Source organism: Hylobates moloch, unplaced genomic scaffold, assembly GCF_009828535.3.
Source record: "Hylobates moloch isolate HMO894 unplaced genomic scaffold, HMol_V3 SCAFFOLD_1, whole genome shotgun sequence".
Lineage (NCBI taxonomy): Eukaryota > Metazoa > Chordata > Mammalia > Primates > Hylobatidae > Hylobates > Hylobates moloch.
This window is the reverse complement of record NW_026652276.1, coordinates 29,461,533-29,488,063: the sequence shown is the minus strand read 5'-3', so window position 1 is coordinate 29,488,063 and position 26,531 is coordinate 29,461,533. Positions and strand designations below refer to the sequence as shown.

The 26,531-nt window shown below is 37.5% G+C and overlaps 1 protein-coding gene across 5 annotated transcripts in view; it reads right to left on the bottom strand.

Annotated features, from left to right (window-relative positions):
* ERBB4 (erb-b2 receptor tyrosine kinase 4) overlaps positions 1-24,031 on the bottom strand; it is a 1,173,590-nt gene extending 1,149,559 nt beyond the window's left edge. For 3 of the 5 annotated variants that reach the window (XM_058438808.1, XM_032754658.2, XM_058438812.1), the window contains exon 1: positions 19,771-20,084. In XM_058438808.1, coding sequence (XP_058294791.1) covers positions 19,771-19,852 — 82 coding nt within the window. In that variant the 5' untranslated portion in view covers positions 19,853-20,084. Of the gene's footprint in view, positions 1-19,770; positions 20,493-20,751; positions 20,932-23,943 lie in introns of those variants that run through there. The other 2 variants (XM_058438803.1, XM_032754659.2) reach the window with 2 other exon arrangements.
* Between the last annotated feature and the right edge of the window lie 2,500 nt (positions 24,032-26,531).

Below are 26,531 nucleotides of genomic sequence, written 5' to 3'. Positions count from 1 at the left end.
GAGAGTAATTAGTTCTTCCTTCATAAAGCCGTCACTGCAAACTATATTCAAGAATGAATGTTATGTCTCAGTTACAAATTATATAATTTAATCTCAAAATTTCCCAAGACCCGTTTAAAAACCTTGGGAGATAACTGAACATTTAATAACGTCAGGGTTATTAAATATCCTTCAACATTTGCATACTTGTAAAAACTATATAGCATAGCAAAAGGTACCAACAGAATTGCCATGATGCATGAAACCACTAAGAATCAAAATATTTGTGTAAAAATTAACCATTTATGGTACCATAAGCCCTGTTAGAAAAAAATGTGATCTGTTTTTGTGAAGATCAATCTTGACAATCTACTTATACTTAATAATTTCCAAAGAGTTTAGAAAATAGAGAGCCCAAGTTGTTAAATGCACTTGTTTAGAGTTAAAATACAGGAACAAGAGGGGAGGAATAAGTACTGTGTTGAGATAATATCTGCTAACACAGTATCTCCATCCAATATCTAACTCCTTCTGGACAAACAGTAATTCCAGGGAGAAAATAGGGCAGGGAGTAAATGTTAGGCCTGGGGACCTGAATAGTTTCATGTCAGGCAATAATCCTAGAGAAGATCTTTTTCACAGTCCTGAGACGACTCCAAATAGGGATCACAGGCAAAAAGGACAGCTGTTATATCATCTCTCCTGAAAAAATGTTATATGGGACTATTACTAATGCCATCCTGTGTGTACCCAGAATCACAGGCACTGGTGTTCTAATCAAGACTTCTGATTGAGAAAAATGAAAAACTTACAAAACCTAAACTGCTTTTATATACTCTTTTTCTCAAAGCACAAATAAATCCAGAGAGGCTTACTAGCCTTCTCAGAAATAGGATGTAGTATAGATCTCAATCATCCCTGCATTGTTTCTTAAAAATACAACAAATTCTATTTAATTTGAATGCTTAAAAAAATCTTATTACCATTAGAAAAGTGAGAGACATGATTCAACTTTGAGTTACAAGTTTTATATGATATAAATACACTAAAATTTAATCAAGCAATATATACAATTTCCCAATTATCTTCCTGGAAAAATTGCAAATCATCATATTCTTTTTCAAGAATGTATTGATGGCTACAGTGGTCGGGGTAATATTAAAGCTACTGCACAAAATGATAAAGGATAAATAAAATGGCTGTTAGTCATGAACACAGGGAGGGGAATATCACACACCGGGGCCTATCAGGGGGCAGGGGGCTAGAGGAGGGATAGCATTAGGAGAAATACCTGATGTAGATGACTATTCAGCCATTAAGAAAATAATGAAACTGTTTCATTTGGGGCAATCTGGGTGAATCTGTCGGACATTATGTTAAGAGAAATAACTTAGGCACAGAAAGATAAAGGAGCTAAAAAAAATGAGATCATAATAGTGGAGAGTAGAATTTTGATTATTGGAGGCTGGGAAGGATAAGGCAGAGGGGAATATAGAGAGAGGTTGGTTAAAGAATACAGAATTATAGCTGGATAGGAATAAAGTTCTAGTGTTTTGCAGCAATGCAGAGTAAATATGTTTAATAATTTATTGTATATTTTCAAAAAGCTAAAAGAGAAAATTTTGAGTATTCACAATTCAAGGAAATGATAAATGTTTGAGTTGATGGATAGGTTAATTATTCTAATTTAATTATTATACAACATATGCATGTACTGAAAAATCACTCTGTATCCCATAAATATGGACAATTATTATTTATCAACCAAAAACAAAAGAAAAATACATCAGGACATCTTAATTGGAAAAATATAATTTAAACATATTTGTCTTAAAATATGTCAACACTTCTGTCTTCTATTTATGATCAATCATTGGTTAAACAGAATGTCATAATAATGCTAAATAATACAACAGATGGAGGAAAATCAGTTGTATTAATTTTAATTATAGTTTAATATTCCAATTTATTGGTTTGCAGTAAAGTAAAAAGTTGAGTTGAAACTACATGAAAACTTCATCCCAGTCTAGTTCAATGCCTGCATCTAAAACACATTTAAAATTTGTAAGGTTATTTGCATGTAAAAATTATTTCATTGGGTTACTATTCTTGCACATAAAAATTTTGGTAATTCAACTACTACATTAAAAGGTTTTTATCTTAAAGGTATAGCTCATGGTTTGTCCCAGAAACTCTGATGGAAATCTAATCACACATCCCCACTGCCCATATTGTTCTGGAGCACCACCTGTCAGCTGAGTAAGATAATGACATGTGGTGGAGCTTGTATACAAAATTTCTACCTATCTCTCAGCCTAAAAATAATAGCCCTCATTGTTAAATTTGTTCTTATCTTTTGCAAAAATGAAGAATTCACAGCATCCTTGAAAGTTCCCACATTGGTTGATAGGAGAAATAACTTTTTAGAAATTCTAACCCACTGACTGTAGGGAGTTTGAGGTTGTTGCAAAAAAGCAAGCATTCAACTGTAGAAGAGAAGAAATCGCCCTTGCCATTAGTAATACCTTTTTTAAGCATGTACGGTTTTGTGACACACCAGTGTTAATTAGCAAGTGGACACCACTGGCATAGCTCTGTGAATTTAAAAGTTTATGATGTCATGCATAGCCTTTACCTGATTCCTTAATAAATGTGAAAAACTGTAATATAGGGAAAGCACTTAATAAGCACAACAATTTACAGATTATCTTCTATGTGACAAATTCTGTCAGTGTTTGTGTATAGATGTGGATGATTCTGCTCTAGCATGCAGAAATTTTTCCAAAAATACATTCAGTCATACATTATTTTAGTTGTGTCCTATCTTGAAAAGTTTAAATGCCTATAAAATGTAACATAAAGTTATCTCATGAATTTGATTAAAAACCATTTTCTCTTGAAGGCACTTTTAAAAAGAATAAGGATGAAAGGACAGAGGATTTGAGTTTGCCAGGTAAACATAAATCTTTGGAACAAAACTGTCTCTCTAAGCTCTTTTTTTAATACCAAAACTATAAAAATAGAATATGAAGAAAAAAAGGGTTTGAGAAAACCGCCCCTCAGAGAGAGACAAATTCTTCCTCAAACAGTCTACTTAAAGTGCTCATGACAGTCCATGTGTACAATAATTCTATAAACCATTATTGTATCACCTGTTTATATTCATAGGACACACAAGACTCAAGTTCAAATTATGAAAAAGAAAGTTCATGCTCTTCTCATATTTAACGTTTTCTAACTTTAAATTTATGATGCTTCTGTTTTGCTTTTAACTGCCCTAGTTCTCTCCTACTACTACTATAGCATACAAAATGTCATTAACATTTATTGGGTACTTACTATGTACCTGATGCTATTTTATATGCATTTATATGCATTTCATATAACCTTCACAACTATGAGGTTAATATTAATATTAGATTCCCTTTTTAGATGGGATGATTGAAGATTAAAAAGATTAAGTAATTTACCTATACTCACATGGTTGACTCAAACCTGCACTATTTAAATTCTCGGATTCCTCTATTTTACTCCTTGCAAAGTTTTACTTCACATGATCAATTTCAAAAAGTTACTGCAATGGTTACTCTATTTGAGTTATTATAAATGTAATGAAACCACAATGTTAAGTTAGAAGAGTGGCACCTATTGTTAATATACTTGATCCCATTTCCATATTTGATATATTCACAAATATTCCTGGTTATTTAGAATTATTATGAGTATCAAGCAAAATCACTGTCAATGGCCTAAGATGCTTAAGATATGCATCTATGTTGCCAGCGTACTTCTTAGGAGTTTTCATTTCTCATCATATATAAAATGTTGATATTCAGACTATGTGAATTTAATAGGAGCCTAGGCATTGCTGATCAGCCACCTGCACAAGTGTGGTCATTTGCAAGTTATTTAATTTCTCCAAGCTTCTGTTTCCTTGTCTGTAAAATAAGGATGGTAGTGTCCATATTGTTAAGATCAGGTGAGGTATTGTATGAGAAGTGCTTAGCACACTTCCTGATACAGTTGGCCTTTAATAAGTACTAGATATTATGATTTCTTGGCTTTTTACCAATAAAGAGTCAATGTGTGATGTACCGAAGTTTATGACAATTAAGATAGGAAAAGCACATTAAATTATGAAAAGCCATAAGTAAAACGTTGAATAGCTTGAGTCGGAGACACTGTAACATATCCAAGTGGAGATATCCAGCAGGCAGTAGAAACAGGAAGGTTTAGAGCTCTGTATAGGGGTAAGAGCTTAGAATAACCTACACAGAGGTAAGACAGGGGAGGGCATCTGGACAGTAAGAAAAAGATGAAGAGGACCACAGCCAGACAGAAGCATTGAATAGACTTACTTCTTGTTGAGTGCATTATCTTTATTCATTGCCTCCTTAAAAATAGACAATTAAAATCTAAGTCTAATATACACCCAATAATAGCCAAATTGATTGTTGGAATATCACCTCTGTTGAGAAATAGCTGTGTGATTTGTCCAATTATGTAACTGAGTCTCATTTTCTTTATCTATGACAAAGGATTAATACCATCTACCATGCAGGTTTAAGGAGGCACCAGAGGTAATGCATAAAAGTACCAGCACCAGGCTTGGTGCCTCCTGGCATTAAAGTGGATATAGACTGTAGAGGTGATAGATCAGAAAGCCTAAAACAGAATGTAGGTATCACAGAAATGCAGTCTTCATACAGGGGAACCAAAAACAATGTTCAAAGAATGACCACAAATGGAAAACGCAAAACATTTTATTTAGAAGGTTTATAGTGTAGATCCAAAAGTGGTAGTAAAAGAAATAGAAATGTCAAAGGCCTTAAAATATTTCCAAAGCTGACTAATAAAGGTCTACTTCATTTGTAATTAGGTCAGGCATGCATATGTACATCTGTCTTTTTATCTCCTTTTGATTTTCAGTTTCCCTAGGAAAGTGCTTCTCTTTTGCTGTTATTTCTTAACATTTTATCTCCCAGCCACAAATGCAGGCCCAGTTTTCTAAATTCCTGCTGCGCCTAACTATGTCCCCACCTTCTTATATATTTCTCCTTCCAGTTTAGTTAAATCAGTATTTAGTTATAAATACCTGCTGGCATAAACTGAAGAGCAAAGTAAAGTGTATATATTTTAAGCTTGTATGCTTATATTCTCTATTGTTTTTTAAATTGAGAATGATTAATTGGTGATAGTATAATGGATCAGAAGTGTGAATATCTAATATGAAGACTTAAGAAAAAAGCAAAATATTTATTTAAGAATGACAATTTAAAAAAAATCCTTCACAAATCTACTAATCTATGAAGAGCAGGTAGGATGATGAGGAGCAGATGGGTGGGAATAGAGACTTGAAAGATGGGTTTCATCTGCTCTAATTTTTAGAGGCTATGAAAAGATACTTGGGCACAGTGTGCTTATGACAGGTTCTCAGAAATCACAGAACTCAATCCTCACCCCCAACATTGTGGACCAGTTGCTCCTCAGCTGCCTCACTCATTTCTTATCATCATAGAAGAGGTTAGATCAGAGCTTACCACTCCACACATGAAGGAACTCACTAACTCCTGGGACAGACCATTCCAACTTTGGTTAGCTCTATGAGAAACTCCTTGATGGTGCTTAGCTGAAATCTGATGCCTTACAATTTCAAACAGCTGTTAATGTTTCTGTTCTCCAAGACTATACAGAACATTGCTAATCCCTCTTATATGTAACAGCCCTCCCTAGCTATTGAACACAGTTATCATGTCCCCTTCCAAAGCCTCCTCTTTTCCACGCCTGGCATCTCCTTATTTCTTTAATCATTCTTCAAATTAAATAGTATGCTATTATTCTGTTGGAATATGAAATTTAAAAAAACACATGTCCAAATTTAAGTTACCAAAATTATAATAATTAAGCTGATGTTCATAATTTCTACCATAATATTGTATTTTAACTTTGTAAAAATAAAAGTTTTAATTTTAATTTTTTCCTCTCCTTATCTACCACAAATGAAAATTGTAGATGTAGTGACCTCCAGGGATAGTCCCATATCTAATACACACACCTGCAGCAGCTAATACCTTGCCAGATTAACTATTCATTCTAATAATATGAGCATGTGATATGGTTATTACCACATAGATGATAGTCATCACATATTCAAACTATTGTGAGTACTTGCAGCCCAATTTATAGACACAAATGACCCACCAGCACTCATACTCACTCTTGGGAAAATGTATAGCGTTTGCTTTAAATGTGGACAGAATGCCCCTGTCCACATACTAAATTACATGGGTGATTTTCTCCTAGGCCTCACTCATGTGATTTTCTCCTAGGCTAATTCAATATGTGGGCAGTGGCATCCTGTCTATTGTGTTTAAGTCATTTTTTTTTTTTAACTTCAACTCACATAAAACAGGTGTCTATGCTGTGATACACTTATCTCAGAAAAATGCATTTCTCAAACTGGCTAATACTTAATTGTGGCAAAGTTACTGTGACACTATTCATATTTCTATTATTTTAAAACACTTATGGAAAAATTATTTTTATATGTAACAGTAATATTTACAGTATTTAGTGACTGTAATGTCAAAGGCACATTAGAATGGATCATGGCATATGCCAGAGAAGAGATATGAAGGTCCATCATTGTGCCACATATTAACTCTTTACTTGTTTGATTGGGTTAAGTCAGAGAAAGGGGTTCCAGGGAAAGTACCAGGGAAACTCAACTAGGTAAAACAGCATTTCAATGTTTTAACAATCAGTAAAGTTGTAAGAAATACACTACTTGAATATTAATCCTGGTATGGAATATACTTTGTTCATCGTATCCTACACAAGGGTTTATGGAAATTTGAAAATGTCAAAAAGAGGCTCCATATTCCTAGTAGAAAGAAAAAAATAAACAGTAAAGTTTTTTTTTCATGTATTTGAGTAGAAAAGCCTTGGAAAACATTTGACCTTGACTGGTTATAAAATCAAAGATGTCTTCAAGTTTAAAGCATACATGTGCTATCAGCACACGTACAATTACTGAAAACCTTAATCAACAGAGAAGCTATCTGAAAAAAATTAACCTCGAAATAACCACTGGTAATATGATGAGATGAACAATTCATGAATGAGAATTATTCTCTACAGTGAACTTGATTATGGAGAATATAGTCTGATGTCATGACAAATCCTTAACAGATATATAAATAACATTACAACTCTGAATACTCTACAATTCACTGTGCTACAAAAGGCTGTTAGGAATGCATCTTGACATTCCCCAATATAGATATTATTGTACAAATTCCAGTTTTTCTCTAGAACCACATTTCCACAAATGTTACACATCTGGTGAACATTTTCTTACACAAGTTAAGCCTCATTAAGAAATTTCACTGAAGTTTACTCTGTTGGATAATACTTTTCCATAAAAATCAGGTTTTGAGTTTTGTTTGTTTTGTTTTAAGCAACTTCCTGATTATTACAGCAGATTCTATTCTGTTGGCTCATCTGGCAGGTGAATGACTACTTTCAGAATATGAAATTCTACCAGATTCAAATCACAAAATTATCATAAAATAATGGGATTTCTGACTGACTCACAAGTAGTAAAACTCTTCAATACCAAAAGTCCACTACATATGTCCTTGAAACAAAGCTACTGTTGATAGTTTGACATACAGGTATTTTATTTTCTGCAGATCTGGAACAATTGAAATGTTTTTGGTTCTCCTTTTTTTTTCCTCATTAATAAATCTGCCTTCACAGAGCTCATCCTGCCAGTAAGAAATATGTTACTTACAGAAATTTATTTTTATATAGCCTATAAATATTGAGTGAAAGCTGTTAAACTGTGGGAGACAAACTTCGTCTGTACCTCTCAAAGAGTGACTGAGTCAGTTTGTAGGAGTGAAATAGCATGTATCAGATCTAAATTTGCCAAACAAAATTAGCTGCATGCCATTCTATTTGTCTTATCTTTTTCTCTGGCTCATGGTGTGCTAATTCTGGCCACAAGCAATACAGTAAGCACAGAAAAAAATAATGAATGCCCCTTTTACCAACAGTTGCATAAAATGTTTTGTCTATTTCAATTTATCTTGAAGCTTTTTATACTTTCAATTTTCATCCTGTATTTAGAAGAAAGAAAACGGCCACTAAAGAATTATATCTCAATACCAATCACTTCAATTTCCATTAATTCCAAATACATTTTTAAAGGTTTCAATATATCACCAGGGACAATGGGCTGCTAAATTTGAAGTTAACAACTGGGAAATATTATTAACTGTTTAGCTGATATTTTTTAAAACTGTGACTTGAAATACTAATCTTTTTATTGCTTCTTAAATTTGTTAACATATTAGTTAAAAATATTACCAAAGATCTACACTCTTTATTATTTTAACTGAAATGCATTGTTTCATTCATGGCTAGTAATGATATCTATTCTAGTTAAAATTTTAAAAATGACATTAAAAGAATAGTTTAGGTAGTAAAACATTAGTGGATGTTAATTGTCTCTCCACCTATATTTATGGGTGTTAGCGCAACTGCTTTGCTAGTTGCACAGCTGTATTATCAGAGTAAACGTGTATTTGTAAACTGTATGGGAACTAAAAATTAGGAATAAAGCCATTTTCTTACTTAAAAAAATGGTCACATTTAACTTAGCCTGAGGGTAAAAGTCAAAAGTTGACTTTTATCCACTCTAAATAACAAATGATTAAAAATCCAGTGAGTCCAGTAAGCTATATTTCAAGGGGTAGGACCTTAATAATATAGCTCTTGTATATCCAAACTGGCAGGGTTCCTTTAAATTACATCCAACCACTATAAACTACAGTACTGTGTAAGGGAGAGTAGTAAATAAACCATCTTAAAAACATGATGTCAAGAAAATAGATATATACCTGGATTAGGCATACTCATATTTAGAGAGAAAATATTCTAAAAATTATCTCTATATAGTACATTATTTCATCCAAAGATGTATACCCAGGTACTTTACAGTGTGATTTTACACTACATAATATTAGGTTGGTACAAAAGTAATTGTGATTTTTGCCACTACTTTTGCACCAACTTAATAATTTTCTTCTCAGAGCAATCCATTCTTCCTCATTAATAATGGACACTAACTACATGCACTAGAAAAAATTTCAAAAACATTGTATAATGACACCTAAAATTCACAATTAATGGAAGAGCAATATTCCTAAAATGTATAATTTTCAACCATAGGCGGATTTACCACAAAGTTTCTAAAACAGCTTCAGCTTCAGAACCCCTCTATTGTACTGGTGCTTCACAAGACCCTGTACTTAATTTGTATTTCTATTTCAATATTATTTTTAAACAGGTTCCCCAAATTGTATAAATGCAGATCCCCAAATCTTGCATATGCCCCTGATTCAAAGTTTTCTCAAGATAAGGCTTATATGGCAAAGAAAGAAATCTGAAGAATACAATGGAGGAGGGAAACTACAGAGTAACCTAAAGTAGCACTCCTTAACTGATAGACTTATTAGACCAGTTTCTTCATGTAGCTATAGGGAAAGCAAAAAGAGCTGCTGACCTGAAGGCACTAAGATCTGGCATGCTAAGCAACCCTTTCTTGCACAGTGGGCAGGTAGAGTGGAGAAACCATGCCTTTGAGAAGCATAACTAGCCTCTGCTGCCGTGAGAAAGGCATGCAAGAGGCTGAGAAGCAGAAGGCAGAGCCAGCTGGCTCTCAGGACAGGGCAGACATATAACTGGACCAGACTAGTGCACCAGTTAGGCTTCACCGTCACATACTACTTTATATCTCTAGTCCCTCATCTACAAAATAGGAGCATCTACAAAATAATCCCTGACTCAAACTTTCTTCTCACGGATTCTTAAAGTAAAAAAGGTCAGGAAAGTTCTAAAAGAACTTCAGACAAAGTTTCTAATATCTCCATTCCCAATTTTCTCATTAATAGATTACTCAGCAGACTGTTAGGTAATTTTGAAAGTTACATTAACTCTTTTAGGCAAATATAAATTAAGGTACAATTAGTGCACCCTAGTGGCCTAGAAATGTTGACAGTTCCTTAGAATCTGGTAACCTGAGAAGAAATGTCTAGAAGTGCATTTTCCCTGGTAGACTCTGACTCTATAAATAATGTAATTATTTCACCCATTTTCAGAACAAAGAGTGAATCATCTAAAAGAGCAACTAAGAGAATCCCCATCACCTCTCAGTTCAGTTATACTGCAAGTGCTTCCTTTATAGGATCCTTTTAAAATGGTAAGCATATGTCTAGATGTCTATTTTAAGATACTGAGAAATCTTAGTTATAACAAAGTTGTATTATCACATATATCTAGGAATAGAAAATGCCAGATTCTATCTGGAACCCTTTTTCGTGAAATACTTATCAACATTTATCTGGAGGCAAATATTCCTCTCAAGAGTCTGCAAAATCACTTAATAACATATTTTTATATTGTGTTTTATTGACCTCTATTCTTCTTTAAGAAAAGAAAAAGCTGGCATCTTGAGCTTCTTATATTTCCTCTTCAGTTCCTAACATGGTCCTGAAATACACTGGTGGATCAGTACATGCTTATTGCTTAAATTGATTAAATGTTTAAATGGCAGATAAGAAATAGCAAAATAATAGCCATTAACATTAAAATACTGAACTATAAAATACTTACATGTTTAAAAATGGTATCCACATTCCACATCTATTTAACTTGCCAAAAATAAAACCAACAGAAATTGTACCATATTATGGGTAGACTCTAAAAATGGGCATAGGGATGAGTGATAGCGTCTTAGAAACACTCCACTTGAAGAAATATCCTAGGAAGCTCAAGAAAGCAACTAAAGAAATTTGCAGGGTAAACATGCCCAATAGCTATTATTAAGAATTCTATAATTATGTTATTCAAACAGCTTACTTTGTGCACTATACGGTTTAATTACAAATAATAACTATTCATGAATGAGCTTAAAATTGTTCTTGCAAATGTATGCTATTCATTCATGTAAATAATATTTTTAAAGAGCTTATATGTATGTGGCACCACATTAGTCTCTGCAGAGTATAAAAACATTGGTACTTAAAAAGTCAAAACTATTGGCTGGTTTGATTAAATGCCAGGTAAGTGATATTGATAAGGACTACTGGCTAGGGTAGCCAGTGAAGGAAGATGTAACAAAGACGTATAAAGTAAAATTTAAAAGATTCAAAAGTTTGGCCAAGTAGAAGCACCAAGTAAGCCACAAATTCCAGGAAAAGGGATCAGCAAAAGTAAGGACAATAAGCAAGGCATAGTCATGAGATATTGACTAGGTCAGTCTGGTTTTTAGACAGAGTACATGTTAACAGACTCTATGATGGATTTAAAAGGAAATTGAAGACAGTTTTAGCAGGCTTTGAACATTACAAGAGGGATCCATGAAAAGTTTCAGAATAAAAACTAAGATAATATTAGAAATAGTAATCTGACAGTGACAGGAAGGAGATTTTAGAGGTATGAGGACGTGGAAGAAGAAGACCCATAAAGAGGATCTTGCAATAACCCTGCCTGAGGTTTCTAAGGACCAGATGATGCTTGTAAAAATCTCAGGGAGTAGCTTTTAACATACGAATGCTGTCAGCTTTCCTTTAAAACAAACTTATTTAACTGCTTTGTTCTAGACAAAATTACCAGACAAAAGGATTCCTGAACATGAAAGTATGTGCATAAAAGAAATATTATTCTGTTGTATTTTTATTTGGTTTTCATAGGTCCCTATAGAAACCCATATTCTCACATTCTTTAAGCCTACAGAGAAGGACAGGAAATAATGACAAAGATTTCAGTAAGAGTTTGCCTAGAGCAAAATAGTCACTGCCACCCATGATCTCTATTAGGCATCCCCTTGATAGTGATGGGGACCCATCCTGAAATAGAAGACTGTGCCACTTATTGCTCAAGTCACAGCTATACTTGATATAGTCACAGAGCCTGGAAAATCTGTTGTCAATTATTTTCAGTCCTAACCAGCCATGAGACAACCCCAGCAGAGAAGAGAAAACAAGCACACGCATTTTTTGAAAGCAGGTTTACAATCCCCACTTGTATTCGAAAGATTAACACTTGGATATCCACCTATACTAGAAGCACATGGGACCAGGTGTAAGTAAAAGTCAGCAGAGCAGTAAAGATTTAGCAGGTGAAACCGATTGTTTACAAGTCTAATCTTTGTGGAAAATAAGAGTGTTTATTGTACCATTCACTTCTAACACATTTAAACTATGTTCCAAATAAAATATATTATAAATCTTCAATCGGTCTTGAGTCCTTTTAGTTTAACTCTCAGGACTCAGAAACTGGATCTTGCATATTCCTATTGGTGTTTAGTACGCTTCAGTAACCCCTACAATATTGGAAATAATGTGATTAATAGTAATGATCCTGTGTTACTTCTCATGGGAGAGGTTTAATGATACTGCACAGGAAGTTTCATGGTGTTTATGTTAATCTTTTACGGGGGTCCACTTTCATCTCCAGTTTCTAACAGGAAATGACTCTTCCTGCCAAAACAAGTTTCAAACCTCCCTTCTGTCACATGGGCCCATGAGAACACTTATCATGCCCAAGACCGCTGAGGCACGTGAGGGAACTCAGCTACAACCAGACAGCATTAAGATTAGGTCAAAAATATTGCAGTCAAAAGGCCCAGAGGTAGCATCTTACAGAAGCCAACCAGAGGGAGGCAAAGGTGCTATGGAAATAAATTTATAGCCAGTACTTAAAGCTTTGCTTATGCCCTTGCTCAAAGAATAGAACTATGTCTTAGGGCCATGATGAAAGAGGATGGCCCAACAAAGACCGTAGAAATTATCGTTTCATATCATATCTTAGGTCCAAGGACGGGCCTAGATGAATCTGAAGTATTCTCATGGATTTCCTGGTTAAAGGTCTCCACTAACTAACTGGTGATGAGAAACCCACTGTTTATCCTTTACAATCCATCTTATTTCAGCATTCATAGTACTTATTTTTAAAATGGAAAAAATAACAATTTTCTGATGATTGGGCATCTTCATAAAGCCCAGGTTAAAAAAAAAAAAAAAAAACTCTTAAAAGTGCTATTATATACAGATAGTACTGTGGGCTCCTGTGTGACTTTTAGGGAATTCAAGATTCTATGTCTCCATAGGCCTAACCAGGTAAAGAAATCCTCTTATAGAACAATGTCTTTAAAAAGTTGCTTTATTTCTTTATTCCTAATGTGCCATTCCTTAACAATGCAATCAATGATTACTCTCCAAATATAAATTAAACATGATAATGAGGATCCCATTGTCTTTCTTTTAGAAAGAACTACACAATATGATAATTAGGAGTGTGGATCCAATCCATTTGTCTTCATTTCAGTTTCTCAATTCTCTTTAATGCAACATAGCCTTTTATTTGTTTCCTTATTTTTGTATGTGTCAGTGGTTTTTCAAATACTTCTATGTGTGCTACAGAAAATGATACTGGTGTCAGGAGCTGCCACTAGCTTATATTATCTAACTTCCTTGCCTTGTCAGTTTCCTTACCTAAAACATAAGATGACTGTATTATATCAGTGGTTTCTAATGCTGGACTTCTATGACACCAGTGCAGGAGAGCAGAGACAACAGTGGATGCAAAGTGAGGAAATGTCAACGGCAGGGGCCTCAAAGCTGGCTCCTCCCTGCAGCTTAACTACACAGCTCTCTTTTTATTTTACCCTTTCAGCTGTTTTAGAAACTAGGGCTATGCCTATGACTTCACTTGGAACAACAACAAAAAAAAGAGGTCCACTTACAAAAATAATTAAAAACCAATGAATTTTTTTCTAAAAAGTCTAAACTTTCCATTTCTAATTAATTGAATTATTAAAAACATTCAAGATGTTAATAGCTTAGGCATGACTTTTAGCTACACTAATAAAGGTAAGGAGATTGAGACAGAAGCAAGTAGTCTAATCCAAGATCACATAACAAATGATTGTATGACCAGAATCCAAACCTCCTAACTTTTAGTGCTTTATTCGCTAGCATCACACAATAGCAAGGCTGTTGCTGTACTACCCACAGCTAAGGCATGCACTATTCCTATTAAAGTCTATGTGGCTGCTGCCCCCTGGAGTTGTGCAAAGTGACAGGCCTGCAGAACAATTCAAAATGGAAATAACTCTAAAACAATTATTACATGCTACATAGCCTCTTTAGAATTAGTTACCAAAACATCCACATATTTCAACTCCATATTGTAAAAGGGACAGCTTTCCTCTCTTGAAAAGTTTGTACAACTACAAAGCACTAGTTTAAGTATCAAATGTGAAAACAAGGAAGTGGCCTTAAAGCTTGATTACAGAATTGGAAAATATGGCAATTTATTTAATAAATATTTCAGAATCACCAACAACTCAGAAAAAATAAAAGAGACTATAGAACAATTCTGAAAATAATATTTTGGGGAAATTGCCCTCAAATACAAATGCCTTTGAGTTAATAACCTCTTTATTTCATTAGACAAGTACTCTTTTGATAGAGAGTTTGCTAGAAAGTTTACATTATGTTTCTTAATATAGGTACACACGTTTTAGATTACATGTGCAATTTAAATTACATCTATAAAAACAATTTACTGGAATGTATCTCAATATCAAAGACTTTAAAGTTATTTTCAGAAAACTGTACAGTGCAGAAATAGTGCATTATATGCATTTCTCTCCCAGGCAGAGAAGCCAAGTTACAAAGAGATGCAGTGAGTTGCTGAAGGTATTAAGAAACTCGAGAACTGTCCCTGCAAGGTAGAAATCCTGATTTAAACCATGTGACTATGTCCCATGTCCCATTTAACCACAACATAGGCAATTAAAGTCTCCCTCAAATTATGTTGAAGACATACAGTTTCAGGAAACATTGACCTATAATTTTTTCATAAAAAGGGGTTATTTTTCATTATAAACTGAAAACTCCAGTCAATAGCTGTATTAGAAATCACAAAAAGTAAGGTTTTATCTCTGACTGCCAATATTTATAATACTTCAGAAAATGAGTATTAGATAAAACATGTAATTTGGTTCCATATGGTGAAATGTAACATAATAGAGCATCTCTAAAACGATACAACCTGGAGAAAAGTTGGTAATATGATTAAATTCTACCCTGCACAGGATACTCAGTAGATCACTATAAAAGACAACAGTTGAATATGCTTGGTGATTAATTTCTGTAGAATAGATGTAGGCTTGAACCTGTAAAAACTAATTTCAGTATAAATATCAGCATCTCTACAAAGCAGTGTCTCTCAAAACTGGTAAAATTAAACAGAGCAAGTACCAACAAGTTTGTAGGTATCAGAAAATCCATTTTGATCATTTATTTCATTTATGTTTTAGGCACTTACAAGCTATACATGGATATCCAAAAGTAGCAGAACACTATAATATAAAGCCAAAACTTATGGCTATTTTTAAGAACATGTTAACTTTTCCTAATAACCAGCTTGATATAATACAAAAATAATACCATTTTAAAGCATTGCAATGTTTAAGCCATCCTAATTCAATTTATTGTCTAAAATATGCACTGTTCATAGCCATTAATCTCAAGGTGGCTCTAATCAAGCTTCTGAGAGTACTTAGAAAGAGCACAATTCATTGCCTCACTAGCATTTTTTAAATGGCAGTGGTCCACCTTCCTTCCTTGGTCAAGAGGGGAAAAGAAAGAAAGAAAAAGGGTAAGAGGGACTTCTCTGTGGAAAGGTTTGGCCTTGGAGTCAAAGCTTTTAAGATGTGCCAGTGATCTTGGATCGATGCCTTTTTATTTTCTTTCAGGAATAAATCTGAGCAATGGAATGGCTTGTGATTGTCTGGCCAACCAGCCATATCAGATTTATCAGAAAGAATGAAAACTGGCTCAGAGGACTCCTGCAGTGGCTGAGTGGCAGGTTGCTGGGAAAGACATAAACAAAAACAATATACTAAGTGGCGGAAGGGAAAACATATATTAACACATGTAGACTCAATAAATACTAAGATGTAAAGAGAGAATCTATAGTAACAGAAAGGGTGAATGCATAAGACAGATGATAAATAGTACTTCTATTTAAAAACCAAAGGGATGAAAGCTCATGAATACTAAATATTTGAATCCACTTTGAGGAGGAGATATGATTTTCCATCAAATAAATGCAAACTCTAAAAATCAGCCAATGCAAACTTACTGTGTTCAGGTTAGAATAAAAAATGCATAAATCTTCCACAAAGTTCATGCTCTGATAAATATTCTAATGTAATTTCTTAATTAAGATACATTTCCAGTGACTAAATGAAAATATATATATAAAGCAGTAAGTGCCTTGATTTTCAACAAAATTTCACTTTCTATGCATACATGATTAAAATAAATAAAAGCAGTTGAGTTTAAGAGCAAAAAAAAAAGGAATACTGATATAACTGGAGTCCTTTTATCACAACAGAACAGTTATAGTATTTCCAAGCGATTTGCAGTTATACTAATAGATATTTAGACATATTGTGAAGAAAAAAACACCTTCTTCTAAAAAGCCCCCTTTTATATATATATGAGAATTTCAAATTAAAAAGATAACATTGTACCAATAGATGTGCTTACAGTAAACACCTGTAAGAAAGAGAATTGATGCTTTTTTGAAAATACATTTAACACCTTTTTCACCACTTAACTTTTATTAACATTTTTCTTCTCAAATGAAAAATAACCCACGATTTTGGAGATATAATGATGTATCTTAAATATGTAAGAAAGCTATATGTACTTTTACAGAATGAAAAGACTGAGTTACCTGCAAAAAAGAAATGGGAACTGAACTTGTTCATCGTTTATCTATTAAGGTATATAAGAGTACCACCTCAATGCTACTATACATTTTCTTCAATACAAAGGCAATATTGATAATTTTCCATTATACAAGGAAGACAAATTTTAGAATCATTCCTTTGGTTAGCAAAGGGTTTATAATTGCCATATAAAGGGACTTTGGCTATATCTAGATATATCTAAATAAAATGCATAATTGAAAATGAGACAAAGTCCTTTGGAATTTCTAAAAAAATCATCCTCTCTAAAGCTGAATTTTTTCCAAGCAAAAGAAAAAAAAGAGGTTCTCTTCTGTTACAATTGAGAAATATCTTAAAGATCTATGCAACAGCATCCTCCCGCCTATATTTTTATTCTGTTCACATAGAGCAGTAAATAAGGTGCATTCCTTCTGCTTCTTAAGAAATTAGCATTTCAAAAATATGCCACTTTCCCCTGAACTCCAAGCGTGTCTAATAATGCGAGAAGCAGATTGTCTTCCCTCGTTTCCTTAATTTGTTTCATCTAAAAGCAATTCACTCAACATCTTGTCGCCCTCTGGCAGCTTAGTTTACTTATCCGCACTTAATTTCTCATTTGGACCAAAACAAACTCCTCCAAACTGCTACTGACTGCTAACCGCGAGAGGGGAGATGAGCAATATGTATTTAGTTGGGAACACACAGCCACACACATACATAGGCACAAACACACACAGCCTCACTCATACCCCAGACAGTAGCTTGTTTTCATAATAGCGCTGCATTAAAACCAGCTGAACTTTCCCTGCCAGGTGCGGCAGCGTGGGGCGTGGGGGAGGATGAAAAAAGAAGTCCCCCGGGGCATTTACAGTTTCCAATGGATCACCTTAGTATGCGTGTTGCAATTATACCAGGGATGCACCCGAGAGATTTTCTTTGTGCGGCCCTTTCATCTGGATCACTTTGTGTTTTGAACAAGTGAGGCTCGCCTTTGTGCCCCCAGAATTTCAAGTACAGAGTCACACACGGAACAACAATGGCACGCTAATCCTCGCGCTCTAAATGGGCTCACTTGTGGGTCTGACAATTCGCCCAGGCAAACGAGAAGAGACGAGCGAGGGCGCGAGCTGGTGTCGCCTGAGACGAGGAAGAGGACAGCTGCAGAACTAATTTGGATTACATTCCTTGCAGAAATTCTGAAAAGGGCTTTTCGGCATAGCTCAACCCGGAGCCTCACAGTTAATACCAAATTGCTGCGGACTCGGAGCGGGGTCCCCCAGTGGCAGAGGCTGAACCAGACAGCCCCCAGTAGGTCGCCTCGTAGAAATTCCTCTCGGCTAAGCCTGCATGTCGGTCGCCAATGCCTTTGAATGGGTCAATGTGCATAATCAACCCATTGAGGGAAATATATGAAGTGACTCGAAGTGGGGAGGGAGATAAAAAGAGATGTATCTAAGAGGCCGCTTGGAATGTCAAGTCCGTGTTGGTGTGATTCCGGAGGTGGCTGGAGCGCGGGACCTGGTATGCGTGAAGAATTTCGGAGTAATTGGTAGGGTGCAAACGGCCAGCACAAACGCCGCAATGTGCCATTCGAAGGTCATTTTTAAAGGCTCGATAATTGTAACTTGTTATTTACTAGGCAAAGGAGGCGGCGGCGGCGGCGGGGGCGGAGCGGGAAAACTACAGCTCGCTGTTTTCTTGGTGAGGTCAGAAGGACACCCTCCGGGGGCCTAAAGCGCTCCCTATCGCCACTCCCGGGGGCTTTATCACCTCAAGCTACTTCCCACGCTCCAGTCACCATCCCCGGATGGTTTCGGAAATCTCCCAGGCTCTCCAAAAGGCACCCCTTGGCCGCGTCAGACATCGGTGCTCCTCAGACCTCTCCCGTCCCACTTTCATCCCCAGGAAACTCAAGTGTCAGAAACTTTGAGCTCCATTGAACTGCAGGTGCTGTCATTAGTCCTGCAAGCCGTGGCGCGCCAGCCCCGCCGCGCTGCCTCTCGGGGTCAATTAGCCCTTTGCCTGCCCAGGTATCTGGGGCTCGAGCTCTCCAGCAAGCAGTGGCCGCGCACCCATCGCCGCCGCCGCTTGCTCCTCGGGTGGATCTAGTGACCCGCAGGCTCGGCAGCCCGGCCAGGCAGTAAACAGACAAGTTTGAAGGACTCCGGCCAATAGCAAGTTGAACTACAGGAAGAACTCTTCCCGGAGCCAAACACGGCAACCGACGGGAAGGCCGGGCTTCTAGCTCAAGTGTGCCAAGCCTTTTTTTTTTTTTTTTTTTTTTTTTTTTTTAAGAGGTCAGGCAGGCGAGCAAGCTCCCCTCAAGTCAATGGGGAGAGGGCTCCGGGAAGCCGGCCGAAGAGGCCCAGAGCTCCGGGCCCCGGACCGAGGCGCGCCCGCCTGCTGCACTCCGGCTGCCCGGGCTGGGCGCGAGTTGCGTCTGACCCCACAAGGCTCGGGCGACTGGGGGCGCAGCGGTCGCCAGCAGCACACACAGGTGCAAAGCCCGGCTCTCTGAGCGCCACTCTCCACCGCCCTTCGGGCTCGGCTCGGGAGAGGCCCAGCCAGCACCGCCCCAGGACCGCAGCCCCGGCGGTGCGGGTTCTTCCCTCGAGGACCCAGACAGGGACAGAAGAGTCTCCTCTGACTGGGGATTTGGGTCTCCCATGTACCGAAAAACAGGCGCCACCAGAAGGGATCCCGCTTAAGCTCCCACACAAAACCCTCGGGAAAGAAAAACGGGGTTGAGAGAAAAGAGGGGCTCAGAGTGATTTTTCACGATAAATAAAGCACATGCACACATACAGGGTGTAAGTTTCAAATGGAAAGAGGGGCGACCGAAAGCCCAGGGAAGAGGCCCCGGTCAAGCGGTCCCTCCACGCCTCCCGGGATGGGTGAAAAGGGCAGGGGAGCCACTCGAGGCAGCCCCGCCGGCGGCTGCAGGTTCGGCGACCGGAGTGCCAGAAGTAACCCACCTGACTGAGAATCGCTGGGCTGGACGGTCCCCGCCGCCACGAGAAGGCTCACCAAGACCCAAAGTCCTGTCGCTGGCTTCATTTTTTGGAAGTCTCAGACGCTGTGCTGAAAATTACATGTCCAAATGGCATATCCCCCTTTCGGGCACGCGGAGGAGATCCCCCAGCCGGGCGCGCGTGGGGGTGCGAGGGGGGCGGGCGCGGCGCGCGCGGTGTAGCGACTCCCAGAGCGGGCAACCGCGTCCGCGCCCGCGGGTCCAGGGCCAGGGCCCGAGGAGGGGGCGAGTGTGCGTGCGAGTGTGAGCGCGTGTGTGCGCTTGGCGCTCTGGGCCGGACTGTGCAGCTATTTCCCCGCGTGAGCCTTCGCTTGCTCGCTCCCTCCTCACTTTCTCTCTCTCTCACTGGTTGGTCAACAATAAAAAAGGAAGGGGGGCGAAAGGTTTCCAAAAAAAGTTGATTGCAAAGAGGCGGTAGGTTTCCGGCCTCTCCCCGCAGCCGGGCTATGTTCTGCTCCTTCTTCAGTTTCCTTGCACCTCCAGTCCAAATCGGGAGGGGAGCGGGGCGGGGGGAGCTTCTCGCTTCTCCCCGGATCCCGTTCTTCTTTTTCCTGTCAGCTTTCCTCACACTTGTCCGGCGGCTGCGGTAATTAAAGCTCCGAGCGTCATTTCCAGCGCTCCGCGGTCTCCAGCTGCAGCCCACAGAGAAATTAATAAGACTCCAGAAAAAAAAAAAAAAAAAAAAAAAAAAGGTGCGGGGGGCGGTGGGAATAAAACAACCCTCCACGCAACCAGGCCGGCTCTGCTCAGCCGCGCAAACCCCGCCCATGCTCTGACCCAACTAGCCACGCCCTTCCCCCCCAAAGGGAAATCTTATTGGCTCAGCCACTCCCCAAAATCGTGGGCCTCCGGAGTTGGGAAAACACCTGTCAGGGAAAGGGAGGCTCTTGGTGGGGGCAGGGGAAGCTGGATTTAAAGGGCTCACCGAAGCCATGCACTGAAGCACTCGTCTTCCCTCCCTGGCAGAGGCCTGGGACAGCTGGCCTGCTGCGTGGAGAGACCATCGGAGGGCCGCTTAAGGAAAAGATTTTTTTTTTTTTTTTGAACAAGAAAGTCAGCATTTTCTCCGTTGCCCCACGATGCTCATCTACAGACAGGACTTTCCCTAGAAATAAAAGAAAAGTCAATGTTGCTTTCAGCAAAAAGCCTCCGCCCGCAGCACTCTGCCACTCATGGTCCACAATTAGAAAGTACTTTAAAAGTGTGTACAGTAAGTAACTGGTAGCCCCTGAGGATTAGGTAGTGGTAGGGTATAATCACCGCCCCGCCTCCCGCCCCCAGTTATGCCATCTCTCCGGTTACTCCTACATTTCCAAACTGACCAATATTGAGCCAAACTAAAATTTCACATTTATAAAGCCATATCCTTTGATTTTTAGATTTTATGGTTTTTTTCACCTTTGGAGTTCATTCTTATTAAGCAGATTCTAGTCCAAAGCCACTGATTTGATCTTAAAGGGCCAGAAATTGTCCCCAGCCTGAAAGAATTTCAAGAGGCCACATCAGAACATAATTAACCTTAAATGATTCTGTTTATTCCACAGTAGACCCAGCTTTAGGCCCCTTCCTTGTCCTCACTCTGCACATTCATGGTCTCTAACCCGGAGGTCATTGCTAGTTACGAAAGTCTCTGACCTTTTCTGAATCTAAAATATTCTGGGACTGGGTCATTTCAATGTACATATCCCTTGCCTTTTACAGCTCTGAAACCGCACCCTGACAAGGGCCAGAATCTCCTGGGGGTAGTTATTGGTTTGCTATTTGTACAGGCATTCTATGTATGAATCACTTTCCTTTTTTTGGTTTTTCTAGAAGCAGCAAATATATAAATAAAAAGTATCAGGGGAGCTTAAAAATCAAACCACCCTGCCTTTCATTTGGGACCTTGATCTCCATTTCCCAGTCTCTTATCTATAGCCCCATTCCTTAAGAATTTCCATGGAGCTGAGAACGATAGTAAGTACAGATGCCTGAAGCCTGAAGCTTTCCCTTTCTTAGACCCACAGCAAATAACAGGCTCCATGAAGACGCCAAACAAGCTGAGCATGCGGTTTTACCAGAAGCAGCCTAGGGCAGGGAGGAACCAAGCCTAGAGCAGATGACGGAGATCTGACCAGAATGGTACTGATTGCAGCAGAACTGTGCACACTGCTCTTTGGGATTATCTTTTTTTCTTTTCTTTTTTTATTACTCTTTCTCTCTGTTTTCTCTTCTTTCAATCAATCTCTTCTCATTCTCCTTGTCTTAAATCCTTTTGAAATTCTCAGGCGCCTCTCTTCCATAAAAGCTACTTCTTTTCAAAACTTACTTTCTGTCCCTGGAATGACAATTTAAATGAGAAAAACATCTTGCTTTTGTAAAAGTTTAAGTCTCTGTAGTTAAAAAAAAAAAAAAAAAAGTCTGGTTTCTGATGCCAATTATCTTGCACTAAGTGAAGGAATGGGCCAGGTGTGGTGGCTCATGCTTGTAATTCTAGCATTTTGGGAGGCTGAAGTGGGAGGCTGAAGCATTTTGGGAGGCTGAAGTGGCCAGAAGTTCCAGACCAACCTGGGCAACATAGTGAGACCTCGTCGCTACCATTTTTTTTTTCTTTTTTAATGAGCTGGGCATGGTGGTGCATACCTGTAGTCTTAGCTATTGGGAGGCTGAGATGGGATAGAATTGCTTGAGCCCAGGAGTTAGTATTTACAGTGAGCTATGATCATGCCACTGCACTCTAACCTGGGAGATAGAGCAAGACCTTATCTCTAAAAAAAAAAAAAGAAAAAAAAAAAGAAAAAGAAAACAAAGACAAAGTGAATAAAGGAATTGCATATTGTCACTTAAATTGTAGGGCAAAAACTTCATGGCCTGAATATTTTGGATTTTTTTATAGTTGTGCCAATTATGTTAGTTTTTGTTCCCCTGTCAATGTTATAGCTTTTCTATAACAGAATATCTTCTATATGCCTTGGTCTCACCCATATCTTCTATAATAATTCTTGACAAATGAGGATTTTCCATTAATATTCATTGGTTTAAAAAAACACTTAGTATATATTTTTGCGGATATTAAACAGCCCATACAAGGTATTCACCTATTAAATTACCCAACATACCCACAGTTTCCCTCTAATTCTGTTTGTTCTGCCTTGGTCCCCATTTTACTCATTCTAACATTGAAACAACAATTTTAGATATGTGGCCACAGATGGGTATCTGAACAGCAGCCTATAAAATGATTTGACATCAAAGCTTTCACCAAAAAAAGCATGATATATTTGATGGTGCCTTGTCTACCCAATCAGATTCCAGCTCAGATAATTTGAAATGTAGACAGAAAGGTAGTACCCTGTATGGGCAAGCCAAAGGATGAGAAAGAAGCCATGAGCTAGAGTCAAGAATCAGTTATTTCAGTGTCTACCCTCATTTGCTTCCCATCTCATCTAAGTCATAATAAGAAACAAATACCAGAGTAGGGAATATTTACTAGCTGATGTAGGATGTAGAAAGGACATAATACTTGGATTGTTAGAGGCCAAGATGGATCTCTGTATTTCTTTACTTTTCCATGTAGCTTGATAATAAATCCCTATTAGGGGACCTAACTAGAATGTGTTGCTGTTACTCACAACCTGCATAAAAATTATGTGGGGAACACAATGTGTTACTTAGCAAGCCATGGATGAATACCTGGAATTACCTGCTGACTGCCCGTTTTCTAGAAACAGCCCTTTCCTCAGTTCTACATGTTTAACTTGGATCTACCTCCATGCTACAACAACCCCCACTCCCTCGCTCTAAGTTGGATCACTCAAAACACCAAGTTGAACCAAGTAAAATGCCTTGCTCACTGTTAATTTGGATGGGACTTCCACTGAGTCCTTTATCTGGTGTTTTTGTGAATGAAATAAAGAGTTTATATCCAGTCTTTCATGGATAGCTTTTGAGATCTAAAACTCCACATCTAGTTTTTCTTTCCTTCTATATGGGAATAACCAGGCCATGGTAAGAATGAAGCTACTGTTTGAAAGAATCAAAATCTCAGATGGATCTGGAGAATATTCAAGCTCTTCCTGTGGGTTGGTTGTTCATGTCCCCTTTTGCCTTAAGCTAGTTCAATTTTCATTTTTGTTACCTGAAATCAGAACAGTGTGAAATGGGACTAGAACTTCTCCAACTTGAGAGAGATCATAGAGGTCATTATGCCCTTGAGAACGATATCTTGCTATGGCCCATATTCTTTTGTTTTCCTTCCAGATCTCTCACACTTTCCCTTGGTTGAAGCTGTAACTCCAATATAGAGATGGCTTTGTCCTGTGATGCTCTTTCATATCCCCTTCTCCTCTTCATTTCTTCCATTATTAACAGAATTCAAGGAGTGACAGAATGCTGCTGTTTGGAGAAACGAACACATTGAACTCAGAATTCAGTGTAAAATTATTATACATCCCTGATTTTGTCCCAGAGTCTTATAGTTCATTCCAATCTTCAGCTTGATTCTAAGACTTCCCTAAAGGTCATATTAGAGCTTGCTGCTGTAAATATTTTGCCATCGGCCATAAATATAAATTTGGGACAAATGTCAAGTAAGAAAAGAAAACAAGACTCTATTACAAATCATTTATCTTCTCAACATTTAAAAATATATAATTATAATTTCACTTCTTGTGTCTTATCTTCCTCCTCATCTTTCTAAGTCATCTTGTGATCATGAGCAATTCAATTCATATACCTGTGCCCATTTCCTCACCTTTAAAGGAAGGGCTTGTTACATCCCAAATCTAATACTTTATGAGTCTCTGATTTACTCTTCATCTACTAAGTGCTTGTCAAAATTCCCATATTCTTTAATTTTCTTTTACATTCCTTCTTCTTTACTCCCACTCACCCCCACACACATCTTCATGGGGACATCAGATGAACACACCTTAAACTATCATTCTTAAACTATCTATCAATCATATACTATATCATTTGATGTAATATATCAAATATCACTTGATATATCAAATATCATTTGATATAATATATCAAATATCATTTGATATAGGCTGCTATATCAAATACCATTGACTGGGTAGCTTAAACAGCAAACATTTATTTCTCACAATTCTGGAGGCTGAGAAGTCCAAGATCAAGTTGCTAGCTGATTTGGTTCCTGGTGAGGACCTTCTTCTGGTTTGCAGATAGGCTCCTTCTTGCTATATCTTCACATGGCAGAGAGAGACAGAGAGAGAGAGAGAGAATGAGAATCACTCCCCTGTTTCTTCTTTGTTTAAGATCACTAATCCCATTCATGAAGGTTCCACCCTCATGATATAATTAGCCAAAACCCTATGTCCAAATACTATCAGATGGAGGATTAGGACTTCAAGATGTGAATTTCGGGATACACAAATATTCAGTTCATAGCAAGGCCTTAGGAAAATGTGCAGATAAGCTCACTTCTGTATTACTGAGAATTGATCAAGAATTGGGCTCTTTACCACTCTTTTAGCCAAGGAGAAACTGGTAAATACCAACCAGTTTCAGCATTATGATAATCAAGCAGATGACAGACACAGTGGTGGTAGATTTTGCTTGTTATTAATAGTTTGTTGACTTAGCATTTGAAATAACACCTTTCCTCTTAACCCTCTGAGTTCTGGAATTCTCTGATATTTTTGTGACATTCAATGTTTCAAGGCCAAAAACAACCACTGAAAAATTCAAATATGTCTTAAATGCACAAATACAGGTTAACTTAAAAAATCCTTTTGTTGCCTTAATTTAATATTCAAGGAGGATGTTCCCAAGATTATTTTACTTTTGGTTAGTAAGCGTTGTTTTCTTCTATGTGCATGATTGAGCCTTAATTTTTTAAGTGCTAAGGAGGAGTGACTGAACATAAATCAATCAAATCTGTTTTGCTTTTATGTCCATTTACCAATGCCTGTCCAAGTTCTTATGGACATTTTTGATTTGTGGTTGAAACTATAAAACAATTTAAGACCTATGGAAAGAGTAATGTTTTCCAAAAAGATTACGCAGAAAGATTTTTCTAGTAAAATATTTTTCTGTTGTATATCTGTTTTATATGTTTTCTTAAAACCAAGATATTGTGATCCATGTAGCTTTTTGTACTGCTATGTAAGCTTAAAGAGAAAGAAAACCTCCAATAGCAGTTGCCAATTAAAAACTAGAAAGAAAAGAGACATTTCTCCTTTTTGCTTTTCTGTATATTTAAAACTAAGTTACACAGGAGGTTACTTACTGAGGCTATGAGAGTTGAGGTTACTTTTTAAGGTCTAGCCTGAAATCTATATCAAGATAAAGTTTACTAGTTTCTTTCTCAGGTAGCATCTTATGTTCCACTTCTTTCCTTTTATATTCTTAACTCTGCAAAGGGTCTAATCATGTTATAATTAATACATCAATTGATCAAAAGAGTCTAAAATTAAATTTACTATGCACCTTAAAATGGATGTTATTTTGACTAGGGTCACAAAGAGCTCTTAGAATTTTTGTTGAACTCCTGCCAAATGGTCAACCAGAGTAATCCTTTAGAAACCATGTATTTTCTTCTCAGGTTTGCATAGGAATGGATGAATCTTCGAAGTTTCAGAAAAAGGATTCTTAAGAGTTCAGAAAGTATCCTAAACTTGTTAAGTCCTTTTCTTTTCACATTTTAATTGTATTTCCTCCTTGCTTGATCAATTACCTCTTAGTATAATCCAGTTCTCT